Consider the following 15,556-nt stretch of genomic DNA (forward strand, 5'->3'; position numbering starts at 1 on the left):
GGGGCTGACTCTGTTGGTGGGGCTGGGCGGCCGGGCTTCCCTCCCGCCGAGGCCCCTGGACCTCTCCCCCCGCTCCTCACCCCTCCTTGTCCTCGCTCTGGGACGCAGGACCCCCCGCTGCCCTCCCACCCTCTGAAAGCCGTCCCCATCGCCGTGGCTGATGAAGGGGAGTCGGAGTCGGAGGACGATGACCTGAAGCCTCGAGGTGATGGCCCTGGGGGTCGGGGGGAGCCATGACAGGGGGCGGGGCTCAGCTCTGGGTTGGGGAGCTGCATGCACGGGGCACCGGCGGAGTGACAGGTGGCCCATAGAGCGTGGCAGCTGCCCCTGGAGTGCCAGGCAGGCCCTCCTGCCCGGTCTCCGAGGTGCGACCCCTGGAAGGCTGGCCCCTCTGCACGGGGCCCCCTCACCAGTCCCATGCGGACAGTGGGCCAGCCTGGGGGGAGGCGCAGGTGGCCTGGGGGGATAGACTCCGGTGACTGTCGCCGTGCACGGGAACCACGCTTCCCTATGTGGTGGGTCTCTGGGGTGGGGCGCCAGCTGCCCGTGTCCTCCTGTGGGTGGGCCTGGTGGCTGGAGAGCCACAGCGTGTCTCCAGGCGTGGGCTGGGAGGGGCCCGGCCGGGCAGGGCAGGGCGCTCACCCCGCCCCCGCCCCCACCTGTGTGCACCGGCTCCCCAGGCCTCACGGGCATGAAGAACCTCGGGAACTCCTGCTACATGAACGCAGCACTTCAGGCCCTGTCCAACTGGTAGGTCGGCACCTCCCCGGGGCCGGGGGCCAGGTGCCAGTGGGGAGCCTGGGAGTAGGTTAAGACTTCACCAGGCGGGGTTACGGCCGATGGTTACTGTTTGCTTATTTGTCATTTTTCTACGGTGAATATCTATTTCTTATGTAATGAGATGGATTGAGTGCTGGCCTGCAAACCAAAGGGTCGCTGGTTCGATTCCCAGTCAGGGCACATCCTGGGTTGCGGGCCAGGTCCCCAGTTAGGGGGTGTGCGAGGGGCAGCCGATCGCTGCTCCCACCTTCTCGCTCCTGACCTGGCTCACCCCCCCACGCCCAGCCCCCCGCTGACCCAGTTCTTCCTGGAGTGCGGCGGCCTGGTGCGCACGGACAAGAAGCCGGCCCTGTGCAAGAGTTACCAGAAGCTGGTGTCCGAGGTCTGGCACAGGAAACGGTGAGTGGCAGCCCCCCCAACCCCGGCAGGGGCGTGGGGACGGGGGTTTCCTCTCTGCCGCTCCACCGAGCTCTGTCCGGGCATCCGGCCCCTCCTGATTATGGCAGCCCTGCCAGGTGGAGGTCATGGCCAGCCCTGTCTTGTGAACTGGGGAGACCGACTCTCAGGGAGACCAAAGTGTCGGCTCAAGGTCACAGCCCATGAGAGACGGAGCCAGAATCTGCACTTGGTGCTGACCCAGCCGGCAGCCTCGTCACAGCTGCGGGTGTGCCGGGCCGGGCTGACCCCCACTGTGACCTCTCGCAGGTCACAGCCACGACTGTGCGCGTAGGAAGGGACCTCCTACATGGTGGCGGGCGCTTCCACTCGGCGTGAAATGAATTTAAAGACCAGAGAAGCTCAGATTAGACCTGTTTCTCCAGAAAAAGTCAAAATTGGGAATAATTTAAAGTGAGGACGTAGAAATGTATTGAGTGTAGAAGCAGATTCTAAAGCAGCATGGTGCAATGCAGTTGCACTTTCGTAAGAAGCCAAGGTGGTTGAAATGTATGCACCGTATGTGATTTTGTGTGTGCATCCGTATTTTCTCGGAAAGTCTAGAAGTCTTGGTGGTAGCTATCTCTGGGTGTTGTCGCTGGGGGCGGTTTGTTTGTTTGCTAGGCTTTTCTGAGGTTTTAGATTTTTCTCCTTTCCTCTTCAACGACAGTCGGCATCTGTAGCTCGGGAGTGCGGCAGAGTGGTTAGACACGCACGTGACGTACGAAGTGCTTCTCCCCCGGTAACTCCAGGGCCCGCTGGGCCCCGCACAGAGTTACGGGAACATCTTTGCCTCTGTTCTCCCTGCTGTACTAGACTTCTCAATAATGAGCACGTGTTACCTTCGCAGCTAGAAAAGCCACAATAGCTGTTTCAGAGTGAAAAGTAGGCACGTCATGGACCAGCAGGAAAGGATGCCTCCCGGTTAGAGGCGCGTGAGCCTGCTGGGGCTCCCAGCCAGCGGGCCCCCACCTCCCAGAGGGGTGGGGAACCCCACACCGAGTCCGATCCCGATCCCACCCCCCAGCCGGCGGGCCGCCTGCGCTGCTCACGATCTGGTCTCCCCACAGCCCGAGCTACGTGGTCCCCACCAGCCTGTCCCACGGCATCAAGTTGGTCAACCCGATGTTCCGCGGCTACGCCCAGCAGGTAGGCCGTCTGAGCCGCCCCCGGGGCCACCCCGGGCCGTGACCTTCCGGGCCTGGCTTTGAAGCCACGACCAGCGTGGAAAACGGGCGCAGAGGCTGAATGGTGCGAGGTGGGCCCTCTCTCTGCCTGAGCCCTTCACGCTGAGGACGTAGGGGCCCCCTAGCACCCTGCTGGGGGTCTCCCCACTTAACTGATGAGGAGACCGAGGCTGAGCGGCCAAGTCACTCACCCAGGTCACCCGGCAGGTACAAGGTGCAGGAAAGCTCGCTTCGGGCGGTCCGTCTCCGAGCCTGGGGGCCTCGGCACTGCGTCCAAAACGGCACAGGGTTCCTTGTTTTCCACACCTCAGGCCGAGTCTCCCTGTGATTCAAGCCAGCATTTGGTTACGAGTTTTGTAACCCTGGAGAACCCCGTTGAAACCGAGGTCTTCGGTGGCGTACAGTGAGGGGACCGAGACCCAGCAGACTGCACCACACACACGTGTCTCAGCCCCGGGCCGAGCCGTTGGAGGTCCAGGTCCCTGCCCCACACTGTCGCACGGCTGGGGTTCACTGCTGGGCTTGCGGGGGGCCGCTGGGCCTGCCTGGGCTGCAGTTCCTGCCGTGGGCACAAGGGGGCCAGGGGCAGCACGTGAGGGATGCCTCCGCCCCGCCGCTGCCCTGCCCCCACGCGCTCCCCGGCCGAGGGCTGCTGGGCCGCTCTCCGCTCACACCCTCGGCTGGGTGACCGCCGGGCTCCCGGCTGAGAAGCCCGGCGCTGCCCGACCATCACCCTGTTTGCAGAGTGACGATGTCCACACAGTGACCAGAGTCCGGCATCCACCGTTTATTAAGTGGTCACTCCCTGCCACATAGGTGCAGCCCTGTGAGTTGAGAGGTACCCCACAGAACCCTCTTTGGGGGGGGCCCTGTCCTCACCCCCACGTTATCGGTAAGACACTGAGGCTCAGAGAGGTTCCACAACTCCCCCAGGTCACACAGCACAGAGCGGCAGGGATGGGAGTCAGGCTCACTGAGCCGTCCCACCCCAGGAGCTCAGTGAGGACAGAGCACAGTGGGGCCGCCCTGCTCGCTGCTGCCCGACGCCCCCGCCCCCCGCAGCAGGGGACGTTCCTGGGTCTTGGCGTGGACACAGCTGCGGCCCCGCGGTGGCCCGGGGATGCTGTCTGCCCTGCTTCCGCCTGGCTTGAGGTCCCAGTGACAGGCACGGAGTCCTTTCGTTAAAAGGAAGACCCGGGAAGAACAGTGGATGGCGGGCGAAGGCCAGGTTCTTAAAGGGCCGGTCAGAGCCGCTGGCCAGGCACACCCGCCTCCACCCCGCTCCCCGACTCGAGACAAGGCCATGCTTAGTGGGCCGCCCTTCCCTCTGCTGGGGCGGAGGGGAGAGGCCGCCCTCCCCGTGTGTGTGACGTGAGCCTTCGGGAGCGAGGCTTGTGTGGCTGCCGCGCGCCGCCCGCCCCCTGCGGTCAGCAGCTGGCCGCTACTTCTGGCGTCTGAGTCAGGGACTGCGGGGGGCAGAACGGGACTTTGAACCCAGTGGCTCAGCAAGGTGCCAGGTGCCCCCAGCTGTGGGAGGCCAGCCGCCCGCACCACCTCCAGGCCTTTCCAAGCCACACACCCTGTGTGCGCACCGCTGGAGACCGGGCTCAGGGACAGGCTGTGCCCGCCCGCGGCCTCGCCGCCCCGGCTCCCCGCGGGGCTGGCAGCGTGGCCACAGAGCAGTCGAAACAGAATCCTCGATACTGGGATTTGAGACCTGGAGTGACAGCTCAGTCTGAGTCACGCCAGGTGTGCAGGGAGGTGACACTCTGTGCTCCTGCCTCAGGTCGGTCGCCTGGGCAAGGGAAGGTGGACCCGGGGCACCGGCAGGACCGGGAGAGCAGGGAGAACCGGAGGCAGGTGGTGCAGGACGAGGGCGGCCTGGCCTGCAGGTGGCGCTGCTCTCTGCGGATCTCTGTGGAGCCCTCGCTGCACCCGCTCCTTCAGTGTTGCCTTCCTTCTTCCTGGGGCTCCCTGCCTGCCCCCGGGGTCCCCTCCTTCAGGGAGCAAGGTGGCATTAGTGACTGAATGTGACAGCTCTGCTCTCTCCCGCACGGAGACGGCAGCAGCGTGACAGTTGCTGGAGAGCGTCAGCTGGGGGTCAGATGGACGCAGCAGGGACCTCGGCTCTGCCCACCCGCAGCTGCTGTGTGACCTGGGAGGGGGCGCCCGGCCTGCGGGGGTTGGGACCGAGAGCCGTGGAGGCCCCTGTGAGGGGCCAGTCAGTGCGTCTGCCCCAGGGGGCTCCGGCCAGGACGGCTCGGTGCCTGGCGGGGCTCCTGGGCGCCAGAAGCAGCCGGGGGCTCGTGGCCGGCTCCCCCCCACCCCGGGGAGGCCCCGCTGACGCTGAGGCCACCCCCGTTCCAGGACACCCAGGAGTTCCTGCGCTGCCTGATGGACCAGCTGCACGAGGAGCTCAAGGAGCCGGTGGTGGCGGCGGCGGCGGCCCTGGCGGAGGCCCGGGACTCGGACTCGAGCGACTCGGACGAGAAGAGGGAGGGCGACCGGAGCCCGTCGGAGGACGAGTTTCTGTCCTGCGACTCCAGCAGCGACAGGGGCGAGGGGGACGGGCAGGGCCGGGGCGGCGGCGGCGGCGGCTCGCAGCCCGAGGCGGAGCTGCTCCTCGCGGACGAGGCGGGCCGCGCCATCTCCGAGAAGGAGCGGATGAAGGACCGCAAGTTCTCCTGGGGCCAGCAGCGCACCGGCTCCGCGCAGGTGGACGAGGACGCCGACGTGGACACCGCCGTGGCCGCCCTGGACCGCCAGCTGCGGCAGGCTCGGCCGCCGTCGCCACGGCCCGCCAGTCCCTGCCGCACACCAGGTACCGGCCGGCCGCTCGGGGAGCCCCGGCCGGGGGTCCGGCGCCCGCTGCGGGCCAAGCGCCGGCGCTCAGTCCCGCCACCACCGTGGGGGGGGGGGGCGGGGGGTGGGTCCCTAGCCCGAGACCAGCTGCTGGGGGGGAGAGGCTGAAGCGAGACCCCCGGAGCTGACAAAGCTGGCGTGGGATTCGGAGCCCGCCCCGGAACCCTGAGCCTCCCCTGCGCACGTGCAGTGTTGTGGGCACAGACGGGGACACGGGTTGGGTGGGGGGGCCGCATTTCAGGCCCCGGTCCCTCTAGGAGGGGCTGGCGGGTCCCCTTCCCGACCACACCCCGGAGCCGGAGCCGGCGTGGCGGCCGGGCCCAGCACAGCGCCCGCTCTGTCCCCAGAGCCCGACAACGAGGCCCACATGCGCAGCGCGTCTCGGCCCTGCAGCCCTGTCCACCACCTTGAGGGCCACGCCAAGCTGGCCGGCAGCCCTCCCCGCGCGAGCCCCGTGAGGGTGGGGCCGTCCTACGTACTCAAGAAAGGTTCGGAGGGGTCGGCGGGCAGGGGAGGTCCGTGGGGCATGGCGCCGAGCTGGGGGCTGGGGGCCAGAGTCGTGCCCGTGGCGGCGTTTCCGAGGGCCCGCTGCCGGGGTTCTGCCCCTCGTGCAGCATCTCCGAGCCCCCCTGACACCACCGGGGCCTGAGGAGGGGAGCCCCACCTTCCAGACCGTGACTGGGGCACCGGGCGGTGAAGACCTAGTCACACGACTCAGATTTGCGCCCCCCCTGCCCTGGCCAAACCAGCCCCAACTCCTGCCCCTGCCCCTGCCCCTGCAGCGGGGGCTGCACCCAGCTCCCTGCTCTGCCCGCAGCCCAGGTGCCGAGCGCCGGCAGCCGGCGGCGGAAGGAGCAGCGCTACCGCAGCGTCATCTCCGACATCTTCGACGGCTCCATCCTCAGCCTGGTGCAGTGCCTCACCTGTGACCGGGTGAGGGCCCTGCGGGGGGCGGGACGCTCCGGCTCCGGCGCCGGCTCCGGCGGCCTCGGCAGTCCTCCCTGGGGTGGGAGCGGGGAGCGGGTGCTCCGCCTGAAGCCCCTGCCTCTCCCGAGGGCCCTGGTCGGGGAGCGCCCGTGTCCAGTGTCCAGGAGCTGAGGAGCTGGCCCTCTGCCTCACACCGGCCAGCTGGTGGCTGGGACTCAGGGAACGGACTCTGACTGGTCTGGGCAGGGCAGCATTCTGGAAGGTGGACCCCCAGGCTGATCTTTAACCCCACAGGTGTCCACTACGGTGGAGACATTCCAGGACCTGTCACTGCCCATCCCCGGCAAGGAGGACCTGGCCAAGCTCCACTCGGCCATCTACCAGAACGTGCCGGCCAAGCCGGGCACCTGCGGGGACAGCTACACCGCCCAGGGCTGGCTGGCCTTCATCCTGGAGTACATCCGACGGTACGCCCCTCTCCCGGCCCCTGGGGACACGAGTGCGCCCGGCCCCGCCTCCCTGGGACTCAGGGCCGGGCGGGCGGCAGACCCGAAGCAGCAGACGCCAGGCGTTAGCAGGGGTGAGGGCAGAGTCCAGGAGGGAGCTGTAGGCTGAAGGGTGCGTGGGAGTCGGCGAGGTGGGGTGGGGGTGCCCCCGTCCACAGTGTGACGGCCTGGATGGGGCGGGTCCTGGGGCCGGACGGCAGGTACCCACAGGCGTGACCAGGCAGCAGCTAGAGAGGAGGGTGGCAGCTCTGGCCCCGGGGGGAGGGCAGTGGCGGCTTTCCACAGCCCCCCCCGTGCCCTGACGCCTGCTTTACCCGCCCGGCATTGGGAGCACGTGCCGTGTCCAGAGGGCGGCCAGTGTGGCCAGGCCCCTCCACAGCTGAGCAAGGCGAGGCTCAAGGTCGCCGACCTGCTGGCCGGCGGTCCCAGGCGTCTGGCTCCAGACCTCTGTCCACTCCGCTGCCTGGGCCACGACGCAGGCCTCGGGGCAGGCCTCAGCCCCCCCTTTCTGTCTCCATAGGTTTGTGGTATCCTGTACCCCCAGCTGGTTTTGGGGGCCGGTCATCACCCTGGAAGACTGCCTCGCCGCCTTCTTTGCCGCCGATGAGCTGAAGGGTGAGTGGACCGGGCTGGCATGGGTCCCGAGGTTTCTGGGGCTGCCCCGTCAGGGTCCCCCGCTCCCCGCCAGGCCGGGCCCGCGGCCGCGTGTCCTCCCAACCCTCCCCCCTGCAGCTCCCCTGCTCTCCTTTCTTTCCAGTGTGGCGGACAAAAATGACACGCCTTAATTCTGCACTTCCTTGACTATCGATTGCTTGGACATTTTTTACGGAGGAGCGTTGGCGGTCGGTGTTTCCTATGTTGACATTTGCCACGTCTGCCCTTGGCCTGTTTCTCCGCTGGGTCTGGCTCGGACTTCCAGCGCGGCTCTGAGCAGGAGCGGCGAGAGCGGGCACCCCTGCCTTTTCCCGGTCGTGGAGGAGACGCTTTCGGCTTCTCCCCGTGGAGCCTGAGGCTGGCGTGGGCTGTCACACACAGCCTGCGACATGCTGTGTCTTCTGTGCCAGTCTGCCGCGACCCTTTATCACGAAAAGATGGGCGCTGAAGTTCGTCAGGGGACTCTTCTGTCCCTCCTGACGGGATGGTGCCGCTTTATCCTTCGTTCTGTTGATGTCGTGTATCGTGTTTACTGATTGGCGTGTCCAGCCATCCTTGCGTCCCAGGGGTAAATCCCACTTGACCGTGGTGCACGGTTGTTTTTAACGTGCTGCTGAATTCGGTTGGCTGGAATTTTGCTGAGAATTTTTCTGTTTATCTTCATCAGGAATATTGGCTTGTAGTTTTCTTGTAGTTGCCTTACCTGGCTTTGGTATAAGGGTAATCTTGGCCTTGTAAAATAAGCTTGGGCCCTGGCTGGTGTGGCTTCGTGGATTGAGCACCGGCCTGCGAGCCCAAAGGTTGCTGGTTTGATTCCCAGTCAGGGCACATGCCTGGGTTTCGGGCCAGGTCCCCAGTAGGGGGCGTGAGAGAGGCAAACAGTGTATGCTTCTTTCCCTCTCTCCTTCCCTTCCCCTCTCTCTAAAAATAAATAAACAAAATCTTGTTAAAAAAATGAGTGTTGGAGTGCTGCTCCCTCTTCAGTTTTTTGGAAGAGTTTGAGGGAGATGGGCATTATCCTTCTTTAAAGGTTTGGTAGAATTCACCTGGGCTTTCCTTTGTTGGCAGGTGTTTCTGTCGCCACTCCAACCTTCTCGGGCGTTACTGGCTGGCTCAGATGCCCCCTCTCCCCCTGGTTCAGCCGTGGCAGGGTGTGCGCCCCTGGGCGTTTCTCCCCTTCTTCTGGGTTGTCCGGTGTGTCGGCGTGGCCTCTTCTGGCCCTTGGTGTTTCCGTGGTATCAGCTGCAACGCCTCCTTTTTCAGTTATAATTTTGTTTGTTTGAGTCCTCTCTTTTTTCTTGGTTAGTCTGGCTAAAGGTTTGTCAGTTTTGCTTATTAAAAAAAAAAACCCTCTTGCCCTGGCTGGCGTAGTTCAGTGGATTGAGCGCGGGCTGCGAACCAAAGCATCGCAGGTTCGATTCCCAGTCAGGGCACATGCCTGGGTTGCAGGCCGCGGCCCCCAGCAACCGCACATTGATGTTTCTCTCTCTCTTTCTCCCTCCCTTCCCTCTCTAAAATAAATAAATAAAATCTTTTAAAAAAAAGACCCTTTTAGTTTTATCGATGCTTTCCCTGCTGTCTGGTGTGCTTTGTTCATTTCTGCAATATTCTTCACCGTCTCCTGCGTTCTGCTAACTTCGGGCCTGGTTTCTTCTTGCTTTTCTAATTCCTTGAGGTTTGAAGACAGGTTGTTTGTGTGAGGGTCTGCTTGTTCGTTTGTTGGGTAATGTAGGCATTTGTCGCTATAAAATTCCCTCTTAGGACCGCCCTCGCTGCATCCCATTGGCGCTGGTATGTCGAACATTCATTTTCATTTGTCTCAAGATACTCTGAGCTCTCTTTAGATTTCTTCTCTGCCCATGGGCTCCTGTGTTTTATTCTAGTTCTCCCTTTCTTACTGGTTTCCAGTCTCATGCCGCTGTGGCTGGAAATGACACTATACAAAGTTTCTACCTCCTGCGATGCGTTAAGGCTTGCGCCGTGGTCCAGCGTGTGATTGGTCCCGGGGAACGAGTGTGCTGCTGCCGCCGGCCGGAGCGCCCGGTGCGCCTGCCGGGTGTGTGTTCGCTGTCGGGTCTGCGGTCGGGTCTGCGGTCCGGTCTGCGGTCCCTGTCGACGTCCCGGCGGGCACTGTGTGTGCGCTCAGGTGTCCGGTGCGCGGAGCAGAGCAGGGAGTCCCCGCTGCCGTGTTGCTGTCCGTTTCTCCCCTCATCGTGTGTGTTTGAAACAGGCCGGCGTCCAGGGTCGGCCACGGTATGTTTGCAATGGTCGCGTCCTCTGGATGCATTGACCCCTTTGTCGCTGTAGCGACCCTCTTCGTCTCTCGGAACTGATTGTCCCTGATGGTTTACCCGCTCCGAGTGTGGCCACTCCTGCTGTTTCAGCGACGATTTCCCCACCCTCCGCTCCCAGCCCGCGTGTCCCTTAAGTCTCGGGTGGGCAGGCGTGGGCTTGTGCTTCTGAAGCTCCAGCCGCCGTGGGCGGGGTGCCGCCCACCGGCCCGCCCTCCCGCTGACCCGCGCCCGTCTCTCCCCGCTCTAGGCGACAACATGTACAGCTGCGAACGCTGTAAAAAGTGAGTGTGTGCGTGCGGCCGCCCCCGCGTCCCGCCTCGCCCTCCGGGCCCGCGTGTGGTCCGCATGCGCCGCCCGGGGCTCCCCAGGAGGTTCCAGCCGGATCGCACAGAGGTGGCCGGGGCGGGAGGGACGCTCGTCCAGCCCGCAGCCACGGCACTGGGTGGCTCACCATCCCGCCGGCTCTCCTCCCCTCCCCCCAGGCTGCGGAACGGGGTGAAGTACTGCAAGGTTCTGCGCTTGCCCGAGGTGAGTGCGGCGGCCGCCCCGGGCCTGCCGGGCCCCTCCATGCTGACAGGTGGGGGCCTGCCTGGCGGAGGGCGACCCCTCCCGACTCAGGGGCTCTGAGGGAGAGAGGCCGTGGGGACGCGACACTGTGGCTGGGGGCCTCCCGGGAGGGTCTGGCGGAGGGACGGGGCCCATGGTCACTTTGGGACTCGGCACCCCCTCTCTCGTGGCCTCAGCTCCGGTGTCACCCTGAGGCAGGTGCAGGGGGCGCGGAGGCCGCCAGCTGGAGTAGGCAGCCTCGAGGGGAGGGGGCCTGGTTGGCGGGGTGTCAGGGAGGGCCATTCTGAGGCGGTGGCGTCTGCATGAGCCCGGAGGATGTGGGCTGCTGTGGGCCGGTGCTGGCTTCGTGGGAGGAGGGCCTGGCAGGACCAGGTGGGCAGATCCCTGCGGCAGGCAGGGGCACAGCCGCACCAGGGGAGGCCCAGGCGGCTGGAGCAGGGGCAGGCCCACCACGAGGGGGCGGGGCCAGTGCGGAGGGCGGGGAGCCTCGGTGGAGGCGCTTCCAGAGAGGCGGTGCCAACAGAACCGGGTGTCGGAGTTTGGGGACAGTGATCTCCACGGGCCGGTGACAGCCTGCTCCCTGTGCAGCCGGCTGCTCTCAGCTCCCGGGACGGCCCCTCTCGGCAGCTGTCCCCAGGACTGCATCTCAGCCCACCTCCCGCCCGCCTTTCCCGTGGGACTTCGGGAGCCCAGCCGGCTGCCGTGCGGAGTTCTCCTGGGCGCTCAGAGTCCGAGGGCGCAGTCCGTCGGGGGCCTGGTCCAGGGAAGGCTCCAGCTGCTGCGCTTCTGGCTTCCACTCGATGACAGGGGGTCAAGCAGAGGGCTAGCAGAGGGCTAGAGGGGCCTGCGTCGAGGCCCCTGTCTGGGTGGCCGGAGTCTCAGGGCCCCCTGGTCAGCCCCGGAACGAGCAGCACTCGGCTCTTCCCCCCAGATCCTGTGCATCCACCTGAAGCGCTTCCGGCACGAGGTGATGTATTCCTTCAAAATCAGCAGCCACGTCTCCTTCCCCCTCGAGGGGCTGGACCTGCGCCCCTTCCTCGCCAAGGAGTGCACGTCCCAGATCACCACCTACGACCTCCTCTCCGTCATCTGCCACCACGGCACCGCAGGCAGTGAGTCCGGCAGCCCTGCCCCGCCCGGCCCCGCCCGGCCCCCACCCCCCGGGTTTCTGTGACCCTGCGCCTCTCCCCGCCCAGGCGGCCACTACATCGCCTACTGCCAGAACGTCATCAACGGGCAGTGGTATGAGTTCGACGACCAGTACGTCACCGAGGTCCACGAGACGGTGGTGCAGAGCGCGGAGGCCTACGTCCTATTCTACCGGTGGGGGCCTGGGCCGGCGTTGGGGCGGGCGGCCTGGGGCTGGTGACCCGTGGGCCTGGACCTCCGGCCACTGTTGTTTCCTTGACGCTGGGTGTGTGGGGGGTGGAGCCTGGGTGTGTTTAAGGCCTAGGGGTAAGGATTCAGGGTTTTAAGAGACCTCTGACTGGGGGGAAGCGGAAGACCTAAGAGGTCAGGTTTGTGTCTTCTACAGTGGTCCCCGAGGGAGGTGACGGTGGCCAGGACTCTGGCAGGGGTGGTGGGCTCTGCTGAGAGGTGGATGGACTGCCACGGGGTGTGGGAGGCTGGATCCAGGAGGTAGGGGTGCCTCTGAACGCAGCCCCGGACAGGGCATGGCTAGTGCCCCCGCGCTGGGCGGGGTGGGGGTCACGGGAGCCCAGGCCCAGCCCTGGGGCCCCTAAGCCTCCCCGCCCCGCCCCGCCCCGCCCAGGAAGAGCAGCGAGGAGGCGGTGCGGGAGCGGCAGCAGGTGGTGTCCCTAGCGGCCATGCGGGAGCCCAGCCTGCTGCGGTTCTACGTGTCCCGGGAATGGCTCAACAAGTTCAACACCTTCGCTGAGCCGGGGCCCATCACCAACCACACCTTCCTCTGCTCCCACGGAGGTGCAGGCGCCTTCTCCACCAGGGAGGGGAGGGCAGGGGAGGGCGGGTGTTGGGGGCGAGCCCTGACCCTGCTCTCCCTGCACCTTCCGCCGCAGGCATCCCGCCCAACAAGTACCACTACATCGACGACCTGGTGGTGATCCTGCCCCAGAACGTGTGGGAGCACCTGTACAACAGGTGAGGCTCCCCCTGGAGGGCGCCCGCTCCTGGGCGGGAAGGGAGCGGGGGAGGGCCTGCCACCCTCCTCTTGGGCAGCGGCTGCACAGGGGCAGTGGCAGGGCGGTCCTCGGGCTGTGTCTGCATCGAGGGAAATGTCGTCGGTGGGCGCCCAGTGGGCCCTGCAGTTACGAGGGGCAGCAGACCGGCCCAACAGAAGCCAGCACGTCGGGCCCTCTAACGGGTAGTCCTGGGGGTGCTGGCCGCCGGGAGGCTGGCTGTCACGCCCCCTACCACCACCACCACCATACCTGGCTCATGTGGCTCAGGGCTTGTGGTGCCTGGGCCCTTCCAGTTCAAGCTCAGCAAGGCCAAGAGCCGGTGGCTCTCCTGAGGACCTGCCCAGGCCCGGGTCACAGCAGCGGGGCAGGCCGGGTGTGCCACAGCCTCGAGGGAGGGGTCAGGCAGGTGCACAAGGGGAGGCCACGGGGCTCTGGCCGCCCCGGCCTCTGTGGGACTGGCTTTGCCCCATCTACCTGCTGGTTGGGTGGGTGGGACAGAACCCCACAGGAGGTGCACCCCAAATCCTGCGGGGTCCATGCTCCTGCCTGCAGCAGGGTCTACAGCCCCCACCCTGACGGTGTCCTCAGGGTCCGGCCAGGCCCCGTCAGCCGCCACAGCCCCGGCCAGTAGCCAGGAAAGGAAGCGAGAGGGTTGACGTGTCCTTCGGCCATGAAGCATACTGGGACGCACTGGCCCTGGGGCAGGCGCCCCGCTGGGCACCACGGGCTTGCGGGCATGCCGGTGCCCTTGTCCGTCTGGTGCGGGAGACAGACCAGTGAACACGCTGGGCGCAGGGCACCCAGGGGAGCAGCGCCAGGAGCCACCCTGGGCGGGGAGGGTCGGGCGAGTGGACCACAGTCCTCGCCCTCCAGCCAGCCCACGGCCTGCCCCGCGGGGCCGCCCCTCAGGCCGCCTGTGTCTCTCTCTGCCTCCCCGCCCGCCCCGTGCAGGTTTGGGGGCGGCCCCGCCGTGAACCACCTCTACGTGTGCTCCGTCTGCCAGGTGGAGATCGAGGCGCTGGCCAAGCGCAGGCGGATTGAGATCGACACCTTCATTAAGGTGCATGCAGGTGCGGGTGGCACGGGGGAGCCGGGGCCCCAGCCTCTGCTGGGGACCCAAGGGCACCCGGGGACCCGAGTCAGTGTGTTTGGTGGCTGTGTTCCGTGGGCGATCGGAACGTTTAGGGTATTTGCTGGCAGACAGGCTGGGTTTGGCAAGTTCAGGTGCATGCACTTGGCGCTTGGCACACCGTTCGGCAGTTGTTGCAGGAAGAGGGTGCTGCTGTTCGGGCTGTGGCGTGTGTCACGGGAGGGTTAGCAGCATCCCTGGCCTCTGAGCAGTGCTGGTGACAGCCAAGGTCACCTCCAGCCAGGGGCTGGTGGTTCCTGGAGGACAGGGTCCCTGCTGAGAGCAGAGTGGCATGGAGACAGCGCTCAGTGCACAAAGCAGGCCGCACAGCCGGGCCCAGTGCCCGCCGTGTAGGGAAGGGACTTGTGCAGTGCGGGCGCGGGCGTGGGGGGGCGTGAGGACAGAGGCTCGCAGCTCGCCGCTCCCTGGGGCTGCTCCGAACAGGGGTCTCGGGGACCACCCGTCCTTCACCAGCGGGGGTGGGGGGGCCGCAAAAGCCACTCAGGAGCCACGCTCGGTGGCCAAGGAAACACGGTCCGGTCAGAGTAGTCTGTGAGTGAGCCAGTTCTGTGAAGTGGGGAGAAACAGCATCCACCGTGTCGTTTCAGTTGACTGAGTTTTTAAAAAGTTATGGAAAAGACATCCACCACACGTTGGCGGCCACGTGGGAGGGGTGGACCGTGGGGGGCGTTTGTTTCCTTTGACCCGTCTGGGAGCCGGCAGTGTCCTGCCTGGGGTGTCTGGCGGGGTGTGCACGAGGGGCAGGGGCAGGGGCTGGGGCTGGGGCTGGGCGGGGTCAGGACCTCGGTGCTGACCCGTGCGGCTGCTCCCTGCGCCCCGCCCCTCCCGCACGCCCCGCCCAGCTGAACAAGGCCTTCCAGGCGGAGGAGTCGCCCAGCGTCATCTTCTGCATCAGCATGCAGTGGTTCCGGGAGTGGGAGGCCTTCGTCAAGGGCAAGGACAATGGTGAGTGGGGCGGGGGGGCCTTGGTGTGTGGATCTGCTGGGAGTGTCCAGGAGGCGAGGGGCGGGGCCCGATGCTGTGCCCGCTCAGCAGGTTTTGGGGGCCACCGCGTTCGGTGAACGCCCTGCCGGGTGAGCGGAGGAGGCGGGTGCTCCTCCAGCTGGCCCCGCCCCGGGCCGGGCACCCATGCCCACCCCCCCCCCCGCGCTCTCCAGCTGATGCCCAGGGGAGGCGGCTGCCCCCCACCCCCGCCCCGCTGTCAGGCCCTTTCCTTTGGGGTTCTGTTGCCCCAAACAATAGACGTCAGTTGTCAGGTGGCTACAGACTCCTGAAAAAGGACACTGTCCCTCTGGCCCCTTGACTTACTGAGGCGGAAACAGGGCTGGTGCAAGGCCGCTCCCCGGGCTGCCTGCAGCCCCAGGGACGAAGAGCAGAGCGCAGCCCGGGCTGTCACCATCGTCCCACCTGCGGGCTCCCAGGTTGGGTCGGGCGGTCGCCTTTCAGAGCCTGAGCACCTGCCGGTACTGGCGTGGCCAGGGGAAGGGGCGGGGCCTCACTGTCACCTAGTCCGAGGGCAGGGACGCCCTGAGGCCTCCCTAGTGTCAGTGGGGCGCCCGGGTGTGGCTGTGCGGGAGAGCTGGCTCTGGAGCCACCCCCACCTCAGGCTCTGGCGTCGCCCCTGCCGGCTCAGCCCCGGCGGTCACCTCCCGGATCTCTGTAAGCACCCTCTTCCCACTCGGTGGCTGCTGAGGATCCTGTCAGATGCTGGAGTCCCTCAGAAAGGTGCTCAGTGAGTGGCAGCTGCCGTCAGTGATTAGGGCGATGTCCAGCAGGCACTGGCCCTGCGCCCCCCACCCCGAGCTGGAGTCAGAAACCAGTGCGAGGGTCCAAGGAAGTCCCTCTGTGGGGTCCCTCTGCTTCCACCCACTTCCAGCCCCCAGGCATCTGTGGATGAGCCTTTGGTGCCCCCGCCCCCTCTCCCCAGGAGGAACCCCATGGCCCCTCAGGCTCAGGGCAGCCTCTTCAAGGCCACAGGGGTGGGATTCACACCTGGAGGCCACTCACACCTGTGGGTGGAGGGCTGAGGAGGGGC

General features: G+C 66.2%; 1 protein-coding gene across 2 annotated transcripts in view; it reads left to right on the plus strand.

The window, feature by feature from the left end:
- The window catches only part of USP20 (ubiquitin specific peptidase 20), a 34,037-nt gene that overhangs the window by 16,426 nt on the left and 2,055 nt on the right, over positions 1-15,556 (plus strand). For both annotated transcript variants that reach the window (XM_045846164.1, XM_045846166.1), the window contains exons 7-23: positions 109-205; positions 681-750; positions 1,066-1,179; positions 2,286-2,364; positions 4,770-5,223; positions 5,612-5,752; positions 6,082-6,197; positions 6,486-6,658; positions 7,218-7,312; positions 9,893-9,926; positions 10,128-10,173; positions 11,144-11,324; positions 11,409-11,535; positions 11,984-12,153; positions 12,249-12,330; positions 13,323-13,431; positions 14,364-14,466. In XM_045846164.1, the coding sequence (XP_045702120.1) occupies positions 109-205; positions 681-750; positions 1,066-1,179; positions 2,286-2,364; positions 4,770-5,223; positions 5,612-5,752; positions 6,082-6,197; positions 6,486-6,658; positions 7,218-7,312; positions 9,893-9,926; positions 10,128-10,173; positions 11,144-11,324; positions 11,409-11,535; positions 11,984-12,153; positions 12,249-12,330; positions 13,323-13,431; positions 14,364-14,466 (2,191 nt within the window). The remainder of the gene's footprint in view (positions 1-108; positions 206-680; positions 751-1,065; positions 1,180-2,285; positions 2,365-4,769; positions 5,224-5,611; positions 5,753-6,081; positions 6,198-6,485; positions 6,659-7,217; positions 7,313-9,892; positions 9,927-10,127; positions 10,174-11,143; positions 11,325-11,408; positions 11,536-11,983; positions 12,154-12,248; positions 12,331-13,322; positions 13,432-14,363; positions 14,467-15,556) is intronic.

The sequence above is a fragment of the Phyllostomus hastatus genome, unplaced genomic scaffold, assembly GCF_019186645.2.
Source record: "Phyllostomus hastatus isolate PE091 unplaced genomic scaffold, TTU_PhHast_1.1 phas_contig_495, whole genome shotgun sequence".
NCBI classification, from domain to species: Eukaryota; Metazoa; Chordata; class Mammalia; order Chiroptera; family Phyllostomidae; genus Phyllostomus; species Phyllostomus hastatus.